We start from the raw sequence: 13,549 nt of genomic DNA, 5'->3' as shown, positions 1-13,549 counted from the left end.
GACTGTAGTATCTAACTAACATCGCTGGTTCTGGTGTTTTATAGTCTCTGATCACCTTTGTGAATAAACACTTGAATAAACTGAATTTGGAAGTAACGGAGTTGGAAACCCAGGTAGGAGGTTTTGTCTTTTTTTGTATGTAGTCTAAACTGTGTAAATTGCAAATCTAGGCCCTTGCTCCATAAAACTATGTTATGGAACTGTTTGTCTTTGGGCATGTTAATTTATGGGATCAGGGCTCTGTCTTTTAAGTAGCAATGACATTCACTGATGCTTGCTTCCTTTACTCATGTTTACATGGACTTTTGTAATGCTGTTGATTTGCATTATAAGGTGAAATTCTTGGATATTTAATAGGGCCATAGTAATGACTGTAGAATATGACTAGATTTCAGGGCAGCTTGTCTCTTGGATCAAAGCGGAGTGCTGCAAAGCAGTTGCTATAGTTATGGGTGGATGCTGGGTTGTGTCTTTTCTAGCTGTGAGGGTTTGTGATGAGCTGGTGTAAAGTTTTAATAGCTGGCTGCCTGGGGCTCTCAGGAGGAGTGTGGACTGCAGTGTGCCGTTCGTGGCAGAGATACCAGTGCTAACTTTGATCCCATCAAAGTGGGACTGGAAACAGTTCTGTTACAGCAAAGGCCTTCATATCCTCCTCTTTACCTTGCTATCTTGTGAGCACGTGCGCAGTGCTTGCTTCTCAGCAGTGTGGATTAATGACTCGAAGCTCCTGTGCTGCAGTGGCTTGACTGGCAGTGGTATCCAGGTTGGTCTGTGTAAAGGTAGTGGAGGTGATTGTCAACCATCGGTGTCTGCTCTGAGGGGTTCCTCTGTCTCTAGTGCAGAACTAGGTATGGAGTATGCTTCGAAAACTTGAGTATGAGTTTCGGTGTCAGTGGGGTGGTTCTCACTTGACAGATAAAATTAAGCAATTTCCAGACATGGGCTTGGCTAAGCAAAAGCAGATATTCTTTCCAGAGTTCAGTGAACTGTGGGAAGATGGTTATCTTACTGTCCTGGCAAAAAAAGATAAGCACAGCATCTAGAAAATTATACCAGGAGAACGGGTATAATTGGTTTGAGCCTGTCCTAGTTTAATACCAGTCATTCACTGCTATTTTATAGCTTTGCTAAGCTAAATGGGTGACTGGATCTGACCTGATCACAAGAAATTATTGCTTAATGCCTTGGAAATACCCAACTTTTCTTCTTGAAAAGGTTAGAGGATGTCACATGTACTGTATCAGGACACAAGTAAGAAGTCTATTAGAAATACATAACATTACCCCCTTTAGCCAGTAAGTAGTCAGCCTATCTGGTAGGAACACTGAGTAGTATCGGTGAAACTGTTCAGTATATTATTTAGTATTTACTGAAACTCTAAACAATCTATTTTGACTTGGAAAATAAAAATTATTTGGTGAAGTTAAATGAGGAAGACTGTGACAGGGGAAACTTGATTCCATCCAAGTTCTGATTAAAGGCAGAGGTTTGAATGTCCAGCATGCATCATTTAAGAAGGGTTGAAATGACCAGGTACTGTAGTAGTAGGACTGGGAGTATACAATGTGCAAACATGTTTCTCGAAGTCCTTTTGATTAAAAAAAAAAAAAAAAAAAAAGAGCCTTGTTAAATACTGTAGGGTAGTTGGCAAGATTCCTCGAGTAAATAAAATGAACACGGGCAAAAGCAAGAACAAACATACATACTCTAACCTCACCCCAAAGTATTCAGTAGCCTAGTAAATAGATAACTGGCTGGGGATAGAGAAGATGATGTTTTCAGTCTCTGCCTATTCAGACCAAGTACGCTGCATAACTGAGGAGTACGAACTGTAGATAACCCCCAGGTGAATTGCTTTTCATTTTTTCTGCTTAGAGTGATTTACTGCGAGTAGTTTAAATAGTCATTGGCACATGATCTCGCATGGGTTAATGCTATAGCAATAAGCGGTGGGCTTCTTTGTTTTGCTCAGGAAATGAGAGTAGGGGAAATAATGCTACCAGATGTAGGGAGAAAGCCTTGCATCCTGTGTTTTTTCCTTTTATTTAGAGAACTGACAAGAAAGCAGCTATATCAACAGGCTCTTAAGGAAAGACTGATCTGGCTTGTTCAGCTGCACTGGTGATTGCAAGGGTATAGGTGAATCCAGGGAGCAGATGAAAGAAAGCCCTAAATGTTACACTTGCTGTCAATTACTTGTTATGCCTGAAAGGAGCAGGCTGTGACTCCTGAACTATCTTGCACTTCTGTGCTAGCAAAACAACAGTGGCAGAAATCAAAAATACATAATTTGGGCCAAGCATTCCTTGTACTCCTTGTTTGTGAATGCTTGTTTGAAAACAGATGTTTTCACCTAGGAATGTCATCAGTATTTCTATTTAGTTTGCAGATGGTGTTTACTTGGTTTTACTCATGGGTCTCCTTGAAGACTATTTTGTTCCACTTCATAACTTCTACTTAACACCTGAAAGTTTTGATCAAAAGGTGAGTGGAAACTCCAGTTTCTTTTCGCTTTTTTACGACATGATACTTGCCAATCATTGTGTCCTTTCTCTTTGGGCCCAGTAAATCAGAACCTGGTATATATGTCTCTTCAGGAACCATAGCAAAAATACACTAGCTGTGACACTTGATAGTTAATATCACTGAAAGTTGCTTGTGAAATGAATGGGTAAATTCCTCACATTTAAGGAAGAAGGGTATTCTGTTACTAGCATCAAATGACACATAAAGCTTGTAAATATCCATAATGAATTAGTCAGTAATAAGTGCTTTGTACTGTTTAGTACTTTGCATAATCAAAGTGATTTATTAAATTGTAGTACTGCCTGAACTGTTTTTTTGCACAGGAATGCCTTATTATGCTAGACAGCAGAGCTGATGCCTGGCCTTGCCTAGCATGTGCTATGCAAATAGGCAAGAATGGCAAAACAGTGAGAGATGGGAAGCTCTCTTTTAGCCGCACCCGATGTGCTGGGATTGACATGGAGATAGAGCTGCTTCCCAAGGTCACAGAATGTCATCCTTAAAAACTGCCCCGTCATCTCATTGATGCCTCATCAGTTGCCTAATACGCATTAATTCTTTTTCTGTAGTTTATTTAATGTTCTTACAAACCAAGCGAATAAATATTATTACTTGATATGCGAATGAGATACTATGGAGCAGGAGAGGTGGTACCTGGGCCATGATCTTTTGTTGATCTGGGGTTAGAAACCGTATGTTGAGTGCTCACAGGTAAGATGTTTTGAAGCTGATTTAAAGCCAAGATGGATGCCCTGATCCTGCCAGGGAGGGAGTATGCAAAAAGTGGCCTGTCTGAAGTCAATTTGTGAGCACAGATACTGCTTCTGTGTCCAGTTCCTGGCAGGATCATTGCCAGTGTTGTTAACTTCAACTTCTGAGAGAATGCGCTAACTTGCCTGTTTTTTGATTTTTCTTCCTGTTTGGTAAGGAGTGAATGACTTGCTGCCTAACAGTGTCTCAGACAAAATGAGCTTTGAGGAAGAAGAGTGGATTCTTTGCAGCGTTTGATTGTCTTACTCATAATCAGGGTATTAGAGATGGAAGGAGGTGAAATAAGTGTCTTGCTCTTGGCCCCACACTTGCTCCATTGTCCTGTGTCCTTCCTAGTGTTAATGATGAGAAGAGTGCTTAACCTCTTTTATGGTTATAAGCAAAAGTTTGCCTCTCTGCAGTTGTTCCCCAACATGCATGCACATCTGCGTATATTCAGTGCCTGGTATCAGAATACTCTGAGCCTGGTTGTTCTGGAGTAATGCATGTGCCCCCGGCTTTTTATTCTGCCAGGTTCTGCAGTGCAGAGGATGTGAGAATTGTGTTGGCTGAGCTGGAGCAGGTGATGGCTAGGTCAGGAGTGGAAACATTGGCAAAAGTTAAAAGACAGAGTGCTTTGTAAGGCAAGGGCTGTTTAAAATGGTGGCTTTTTCATAACGACTTTAGTGCAGATTACTGCTGTCAAGCACCCTTCAGCAAAGTTATGTGCTCTGAGGGGTGAGACTTCATCATCAGTAGAATAACCCAGCTTTGTCTGGGTGAATCATATCAGCAATGCAAGAGGAAATTGAGTATCTTGGTATCTTGAATTTTTGCCCTTGTAGAAATGCAGGATGCTGAGCTGTAGCCAGTACCTCTTCAGCTATGATTTTGTTGTTGGCAGTTTAAATTCATAAAGATTATTGAATATTCTTGAAGTAATGCTGTGGTTTTGTGTGAAGACTCTGCCTTGAGGAAAGGGGTTTTGTAAATCCAAGCAGCAGAGGTAGACTCTGTGTTTTTTGGGAAAGGAAGAAATATTTTCATCTTGAAAGTTATTGGTTTGTCACAATGAATTAATTAAGTCCTGATCAATAAGTGCCAGAGAAAGGGGCCTTGCTTCCTTGTTGTGGGGGAGCTTTGTATGTGTAATTCTCTGATTTTCAAGATTAGTAGCTTTAATTAAATCTCTTCCACTTGCTATGTATCTCCAGAACTGTCATTTGCAGTAACAAAAATGCACAGAATTCATAATCCAAATTACCTTGCTTGAATTTCAGTAAGCATGGGTGAGAAAGTTGCTACACAGATCTTTTTAAACCATAATGTTCACTCCTCAAAGGGGAGATTAAAAGAAGACACCCACTTTTTTGCATTTTTCCTTCTTGTCCATTTTTTTTCCTCTGACTTTATATTCATGTATGATCCTTGGTGGCTTGTTCAAGAAGCTTGCTCTGTACAGTTGTGCCTAGCTTGTTTTGCAAGTTCACTGCACAGTCTGTCTAGGAACTGCCACCACCAAGCATTTTTTGAAGCATTTGCTTCATTAGAGAAACCTAATTGGACTTCTATCTCTGTTTTCAAGTAGAGGAATCCAAAGCACCAAGAGACTAAAGGATTAGCACAAAGTCATGCAACAAGCAGCCAGGCTCCTTGATGATGTGTTGTTGATGTTGCTTGATGTGCAGCTGATAATAATGTAGAAAAGACTAATGTTTGAAAATAATTCCGTTTAGTCTCTTTACTTCTTCTTTATTACAACCCATCTCTGTTCAGTTATGTCACTTCTGTTACATGCCTTGTTGCCTTGTAGTCGGAAATGTTGATCTTTGGTACAGGCAGCAAGAACTCTGCAAAGTGCAGCTCTGTTGTAGTTGGCACTGGGAGCTCTCTGACCTCTGCCATAGAAACTGAGACTGGGGTATAATGGGATTTCCTGGTTCATGAGGTACCCGCTCACATTTTTCCACTTGAAATTTGGAAATCTTAAATATTTACTTTGTATCAAAAAGTGAATATTTGCCCTATAATGATACAAGCTTTCATTTCTTAGCCTCCTATGTACCTTCTGTCATGCTTAACTGCGTAAATGTTTAATACTGATTTAAATAGAATTATCATCCTCTATGTCAAATATGGAGAGAATAAAGCATTTTTTAAAATATGATTAAAGGTTTTTAATGCCTATGTAGCTTTGAGATTCTAAACACTTTGCCTCTTTCAGGTCCATAATGTTTCCTTTGCTTTTGAGCTGATGCAGGATGGAGGACTGAAGAAACCAAAAGCTCGCCCTGAAGGTACGGACATGCCATGCAGCTTTAAACTGTATATAAAGACATAATAACAGGTGCATTTCAAGTGCAACTCTATTTAAAGACAGTAGTAGTAGTAGTACAGTAGTACTACCACAAAATGGAGCTGTAAATGCCCCCCTTGACAGTTTTCCAAAGGATTCATTGTCTGTGTCTGGGGTATATCTTTACCTGTATTGCTTGTCTGGAATAGATTCATTGTGGTGTACAGGTCTAACTTTAGTGAATGATCCGAGAGCTGTTCAGTGCTGTATTATAAATGTGGCTGGTATTCTAAATAGCAGTCCAAGCAGGAAGCTTTTCATGGTCTAATTCTCCTAATTCTTACAGTTAGCGCTAGTTTGGACTCTTGTGATCAGATTTCAGTGGCAGATAACTGGAAGGCTTTTTGTTTGGTTTTTTTTTTTTAGGAGAACAGGTAGCAAACTCTTCTTGATTTATGTGGACTTGGGAGTCAGAACTGAAAAGCGTAAAACCTGAAATTTTTCCTTTAAAGTCTCTGAACCTTGAAATTAATTAATGATGAGGTCTGCATTGTTGCTTGCACTAGGGATCAGCAGAGGAATTAAAACTTTATGACTGCTAAATGAGCAATTTTTATTCCTGTGTTACAAACTACGTAGGTGTTGGAGGCTTCTGCAGAAAAAAGAATGAGGAGTCCCCAGGAAATGTTCAGTCTGACTTAAAATGAGACAAAGTGGTGATAGGCGATAGGTTAACAAATAGTGGAGCTGGTTATAGTGAGGAAAAAAGGCAGAAGACAATATTGAATGCATATGTGTTCTGTCAGCACTGTTCTTTTAAATGAATGATGAAAAGTGCTGCTGAGGAATTCGGTGAAACAAGATGCTAACTTGAGAAAGTAAAGGAGTGTTCTGAGTATTAGGGCTCAGTCAGTGAGTATATGAGGAGGATGAGAAAACTGGAGAAAAACAAATGCACAATCGAGAATGGCAGGTTTTTTTGAGTGAAAGGGTTAAAAAGATTGCAGTAGGAGACCAGGTAAGCTAGACAAGCCTGTTTTGAGAGAGAGAATGTTAAAATCCTAATTGCTCTGTTGAAAGCTTGCCCTTTGTTTTCTTTTCATTGGTTGATGTAACAGAGATTACCTTCCTATAAGGCTATCTTACACCTTTACACTATTATGAGTGGTAGAGCGCTAAAGTAGATCTTCTGTTTGCTCTGGACAAGGTGTGTAGATATATGCAGCAAAATATGTTTAAGTATTTTACTGATTGGAAATTTAATTATTAATAGAAGCTAGAGAGCCACGTTAAGTCATAGAACATTCCTTTGCTTTTTGCTGTTGCAAGATGTACGGTCTCTTGTGTGTATTCCTTTCTTTTCTGTGTGTGTACTCATTCCTGGCAGCAGTTATTTACAGCTGTTGGACTGAATGTGTTTGTGTGGTGCCTGCGTGTTGAAATTGCCTGTAAAACTGACTTGCTCTTGAAAAGCTGCTCCTGTGGAGAGGACAGTAACATCTTGGGCTTTGTCACCATAGTGCTGTGGAATCCTCTGCAGGATCTTGACAGGCAGTACAGTCATGTAATATGTCTTCCTTAGAACAGGAATTCATTTTGTCACAGACTCCGATGCTCTGCAAAATGTTTTGTGTATAGTATACTCTGTTAATGCCATACTGATCTAGTGTTTGTTCCTAAATAGGCTGGAAAACCTGTTAGGTGAATCATGTCCTTTGGCATGAATTGGGTAGTAAATGCATCTTGAGTTAGTTGTAGGATTTTCATGTAAAACTTTGTCTAGAGCAGAACATCACAACTTCTGTTTCTGTAGCCCATGCTTTATGCAGTGCTTGCAAGAAAGAGGTCTTGTTTAATATTTTAGGGTGTCTTAGTACAGGTGGCGAACAAGAATAGCATACAGGACAGCTCCTTTTCTCTGTTCTTCCAGCCCATTTCAGTAGATAGTCAGCAGCAGAACTTGGTGCTGAATTATTGCCGCAAAAGTATGTTGTAGCGGATTAATTTATTAACCTGTAATGGGGTTGTTATGGAGTGTGAACATTTTAAATTAATGGAATATTTTAAACTATTTTGATTATTTATGGCCACTTTCAGTTAACATTTTATTAGTTGTTTTTGGTAAAGTTATGACTTCATCTTAAAATAATAAATGGGAGGCTGTGGGTATGCTTATTCCTGGGAATGCCTGTTAGGCACTGATCAATAAGGAACACTGTAATCACCCACACAGGGAGGATGCATCTCACACTACTGTACTCCTTAATGCAGCAAACAAGGGCATAACAAGGCCTGAAAGTTAGGAAAATGTCAAACTAGAATTACAGTATAACTTTTGCAACAGAGAAGGTAATTACCCATCAGTCTGAATTGTCAGGGGATGGAGGTGGAATTTCCACTACTGGAAGATTTAAGAAAGAAAAAGCAGAGAAAAGACATGCAATGTTAACCTTGTATTTTAATTCAGCCAAAGGTTGGTTTGTAAGCTCAGTATAGGATTTCCAAGGTAAAATTAAGGACTGTTGTATGTGAGACCAGACTGTGTGACCTTAATAGTTAGTTCTGATGCTAAATCTACATGTCATTTAAAAGAGTGATGGGGGACCTCCCAGTACCTCTCATTCCTCAGGGTAACCAGGGGTGAACAGCAGCAGGTGTCTAGCTCATATTGCTGATGGAGGTTAGTAGGAGTCAGCCTTAAATAACTGCATGAGGGCGGATGGATGGTACCTGCTCAGCACATTGCTGCAGGTATGGGCCCCCTTCCAGCTCCTGCCTGTGCTCTTACTGGTGCCCTTAGCTCTTGCTCTGGCCGTTTGCTGCCTCTTACTCCCGGCTGCTCTCTCCTTGGGAAATGCTGTAGTTTCCTAGCTGTGCTTCTAGCTTTCAGCAATGTTTCTGCCCTGTCCTCCAGATCTCTATGTCTCTCCACTGGCACCTTGGTCTTGGTTTAATTGTTTACTTGATTAGCAAACATAAGTGACTACCAGCATCAGTAGGGTCAGTTGTCTGTTCTCCAGATACTTGCCTTGATTTCCCCACCTTAGAAATGCATGGCTGTTGCAGTGTTTCATCTGGCTAGATTTACATTTTAAAGCTCTCTCTGAGTGAACTGCATCTTGATACAGAGGAGCCAATGCTAATTCTGGCTGTTGCTGTGGTAGTAAGCAACTTTCTATGATACCTGGAAAAATTAGAAACGTGTTTCATATTTAGGTTATCCAGGTAAGACATCTCTTTTTTTTCAGGGTGTATTACTTCACAGCAGTTAGGACTTTCCTTTCTTTGGGGCAGGAGATTATTTTTTTGCAAATGCAAACTAAAAAATCATGAGTGAAATATGTAATATAATACAGGAAAAAGGGTACAAAGAAAAATTTGAGAAGTTTCTGAACCAGATACCAGATGAAGTGTGGAGCTTAGTGTGTTACCCAGCGTGGGGTGGGAGGGAAGGGTGGAGAGGTCCTGGCAATGATTCTTCAAAACGAGCAGTAGATGTTTTCCCTGGACCTTGCATTAATTGTACTTAGTCTGTTAATTGTTTGCTGTCTTCCTGGTACTTTGAATGATTTTTTTTTTTTTTTCATTATCTGTTGTTCCTTCTGCTTCCATATATACTTTTTACTGTGTAGTTTTTGCTTCCTCCTCCTCCTTTCTTAGGTACTATATCCAACCTTTCTTTCCACCTCTTCAGCCTTCTCTGTGCTATGCCTCTCCCCATAGTCCCTGGATTACATGTCAGTGGTATTTCCTGGCATTTTATCATAGTAATACACTGGGAGGTGTGAGCAGAAAAGCTTTTTGTTGAGAACTGTTCCAGACCTGTTCCTTGGCGTAGCATGGTAAGAAGGGAATCGAAAGTCTTGAGTCTGCTAAGAGAATTCAGGCTTTGTTTATTTGTAGACTGTATCATTACAGTTATGTGCGTGTGAGGTTCAGTATCTCCTATGATGTGTGTGGCTACCTGTTTGCTGCTTCTGTGGCCAGTGAAGTCATGTGAAGCCAGTGGTAGTATTTCGCAAAGCCATTATCCTAGATCTCGGGCAGAAGTACTTTCAAGTAACCAGATTTAGGTGAGGAAGGGAATTACCTTTCTTCCATTTCCCAGAGAAGTTAGCTGTGACTGTGTTATCGTGAGGCTGTTTTGAAGTGCATCATATGGGACACTGAAAAGACTTGACTTGAGGAGATCAGAACTCTGTGGGGTTTTTTGTTGCTGGTCCCGCTGGCTCAGAGATGTGGAGACTTTTGTTCCTTTGAGGACAATTGAGAGAGAACAAAAAGCAAATTAAGGCTTTCTTCTTTTCTCCCACAGATGTTGTCAACTTGGATCTGAAGTCTACCCTCAGGGTTCTATACAACCTGTTCACAAAGTACAAGAACGTTGAATGATCCTGGAAGCTGCTGAGGTCTTCATCCTTCCAACCTCCTTAGGCAGAAATTATAATAAATTCACCCTCTGCACGCTCCCGTTGTGCCTTATGCTATATTTCATGCATTCTTTCTACGGTTGATGTGGTCTGTCTGTAGCTGTTTATTTGACAATCTCACTTAAAATAATGCATGCATATTCTCTAGGTCACTTGAAAAATGTGTAATATTTCACACTTTTACCAGAAGATACTGTTAGGTCTGTTGTTTGTTACGATCAACAAATATTCTTTTTGATAAAGGAAATATACCACTAACTATTTTATTAAGCAGGGAAAACATGAGACCTTTCTCATGGCTGGACACTCTTTGATTCTATGATAGACTTTCTTTTGCATACTCCTTGGCTGCAACTGGCGTTTGGTTTTCCAGGCTTAAGTGTTAGCAATAGAAAATCAGCATTGGAATTTATTTAGAAGATGAGCCTTTTCTGTTAAATAAGGTTTTATGTGTTCTGTTGGGTGGGTGGGGCTGAGGGGAATTACAGGCACTATCTGAAGCTAATGTCAAAAGCTGCAGGTTTTGTGTTAACCTCATGCTATTCAGTGTTATTTCCATTCAGTGTTTGTTTACATAGAATAAGTCTTGCAATGGGATGTCCAGCTAATCTTTTGTTGTCTGTTTTTTATTTCATCTCCTTTCTAGGAGAAATTTGGTAGCTAGAGCCACTGTCATCCATTAAGCATGCAGCCTCAGTCACGTCAGTCAGGAGCTGGTCAGGTAGGCACAGGCTGGATTAATGCATTTTGCCCCCGGTCGTTTCTGAAACAAACATGGGCAATAATGAACTTGCCAGTTTAAAGGCTGACTCTTCATTTCCCATAGCCGAGTTAAAGGGTCAGATTCATTCCTGTTGTAGTTATTGGCAGCTATACAGTTCTGGAGGTCAGGCTTTTATAAATGGGGGATTATATATTTTCTTTCCTAAAGGATAAACCTGAATTCCTGTATAAATAAGAGCTTGTCTGTACTTATGGATTGCACTGGGCTATGCAATATGTGGTACACATAGTGCAAATCAATGGTAAGCACTCAAAACGTGAAGCTCTTCAGCGATCAGTTATGCTTCAAACTAATTTCATCGGATTGCCCTGTGCCATCCCAAGAAATACTCTCTAGGCTCTGGCCTAGTCCTGTAATCTTTTAAACTGTTAGGGATTTTAGTGGGAATCTGTTTTTAAAAATGGATTTCTAGATTTATCCAGTAGGCTCTGGTTACCTCATAGTGCTTAGCAGGTTTCATTTGTAGAGCTGTTCCTGGCTGGTGAGGTGGTAGGTGCTGCTGTGTGAATGAAAGGCTGTGCTGGAACATGAGCTCTACGAGTAGATTTTTGAGGAGAGCTTTGTGAAGGGAATTGGACTGTAATTTCCAGGGTAAATTATTTGTGGAATATGGATATAATAGCACGCTTTTCCCTGGAGTGCACAGGGGAGAGATTTTACTACTGCTTTTATGTATCGCAGCAGCAACTTTTCTTTTATGGGCGGCCATGATTTTGTGTGAAACATTAGTCAGAGTGCTCCAGAGAGGAAGCAGGTAGTATTGCTGTGCTCAATGGGCTCACCTGAGTCCTGTTCAAAGTAGGCATCTTCTTTCCCTAAAAATGGATTTCTTACACCAAACTTTATTTACCCTGTGAGTTCATAAGGGAACCTGCTATTTGAATGGTATAATTTTACAATTTACAATTAAATATTTTTTAATCTCAAAGGGATAGAAATGGGCTTCTGCTTCTTGGTTTTGTATTTTGGGCTTCTGAGTTCTAGTATTTGAATTATTTGGGTCACCTCCCCTCACACCTCCAAAACAAAGATAGAAGGAATTTGCCCTTTCTTTCCATGGAAAATTCAGATCTCATCTGCTCTACAAGGTTCTGCGGGGAATCATTGCTTGCCTGCCCTTTATAAGGGAGCTGACCTCTTGCTGTTCATGCAGAGCCTAGAACAATTGGACTTGAATCTCAGATGGGGCCATGACGCTAGGAGTTATTGCAGAGGAGACTTGTAGAGCACTAAGGCCTGGTGGGTCAGCTCTCCTGGCAAGTTAATGAAATCGGTCTAACACTTGTGCTGTGAACTGGGGTATCGTCAGGCTGGAAGGTGATTGAACTGAAAGGTATCTTAAACTTCTAGTTTAATGCAGTCTTATTTATTGGAAATCAGTCTGTTAAAGACCTGTCATTCCACCCACCTCCCTTCAGGTGACATGGAAGTGCCAATACTGTTTATATTCTCTGAGTTGCTGAGAAAGACCTTCAGAGAATCTATCAAAATTGGAAGCAATATTAATATGAAAAGCAAACAGAAAATAAAAACAAGAAGAGACTGGTAAGAGCAGTTTGGCTTTGGGAGGGGGAATGGCTGTTTGTGAGGTGGGATTATACAGCTGGCATCTTCATTGCATCTGAGCAGATGTGAACGTACCACCAAATTTTAAGAGTCTCTGTTTTGTTCAATATGTGTTTCTGGCCACTCTGCAGAAACCAGAGTCCCTCCTCTACAACCTGAGGCATGGATCCATTTTTGCATTCCTTACATTAATATCACTGTCAATCAAGACTGCAGGCTGGATGCCCTGGACAGGTTGGGGGCAGGTGTCATACCCTGTTTTGTTTTTAAGTCTGTTGGCAAATGTTGTACAGGAAAAATGTTTTTTCATTCCTTGGCTCCTTGCTGTCTAGCCAGTTCATTCTTCCTGTAGATGCTGTATGTATTGTTAGCTGGATTGCTGGCAGGATGGATTTAACTGAACTGGAGCTTCATCCCAGTCAATCCAGTTTCTAGGAAGAGCAGTGTAGGTAAAGCTTCTCTAAACACCTGCTTTTGTCATGCTTTTCTGTTACAAATGCATGATATTTACTACTTCTCCTCTCAAAAAGATGAGTCAACATTTAAAATACTATTAATGAACTCATTGTTACTGGGGTTTTAGATATGTTCCCTGTGTGCCAATGGGGTAGATCTAAATCCTGTTGAGTTCATCTGGAATGCTGAACGCTCTGCAGCATTAAAGCTTCCCCATTTGCAAGTACTTAATGAATGTCTGTCTTTTCCAGTCCATACAACTGCTTTTTAGGTGCATTTACTTGACATACTCGGGTCCAGTGAGTTATATTACCACAGAAGCCCAGATACTCCTCAGCTGCATCCTGTTTTTCAAGATGAAAAAACAACAGTGGCAGATATTTTTTTTTAATCAGTTTAAACCTTACAGGATTTTCCAACCCTCTTCCCCTCACCTCAGTGCTTTCAGTATTAATGTACTTTTTAAGAATCTTTTCTACTGTTTTTAACAGTGTTTACTCTGGATTTCTAACTACTAAAAACCAGCTTTGCAGGTAAAATTCTGGACTTGTCACATGTGCAGACATCCAGCTGTGACAGGAGTTGTGTACTGTAAGCAAGTTACAATGCAATGCTATGTTTGCTAAAAATCACAGCAGGAGTGTTATGCATGCTTTGTAACAGTTGTACTATTTATTCAAATAAATAAATAATGACAACTTTGTTTTCTATGTCTTTTTTTCACACACACACACAAATGGG

The 13,549-nt window shown here is 40.1% G+C and overlaps 1 protein-coding gene across 3 annotated transcripts in view; it reads left to right on the top strand.

Moving 5' to 3' along the window:
* The window catches only part of PARVB (parvin beta), a 74,383-nt gene extending 60,872 nt beyond the window's left edge, over positions 1–13,511 (top strand). For all 3 annotated transcript variants that reach the window (XM_005433699.4, XM_055710807.1, XM_014287052.3), the window contains exons 10-13: positions 45–113; positions 2,383–2,484; positions 5,501–5,573; positions 9,888–13,511. In XM_005433699.4, the coding sequence (XP_005433756.2) occupies positions 45–113; positions 2,383–2,484; positions 5,501–5,573; positions 9,888–9,964 (321 nt within the window). In that variant the 3' untranslated portion in view covers positions 9,965–13,511. The remainder of the gene's footprint in view (positions 1–44; positions 114–2,382; positions 2,485–5,500; positions 5,574–9,887) is intronic.
* Positions 13,512–13,549: the final 38 nt, after the last annotated feature.

This window comes from Falco cherrug, chromosome 5, assembly GCF_023634085.1.
Source record: "Falco cherrug isolate bFalChe1 chromosome 5, bFalChe1.pri, whole genome shotgun sequence".
Taxonomy (NCBI): domain Eukaryota; kingdom Metazoa; phylum Chordata; class Aves; order Falconiformes; family Falconidae; genus Falco; species Falco cherrug.
This window is presented reverse-complemented; position numbering and strand designations above follow the sequence as displayed.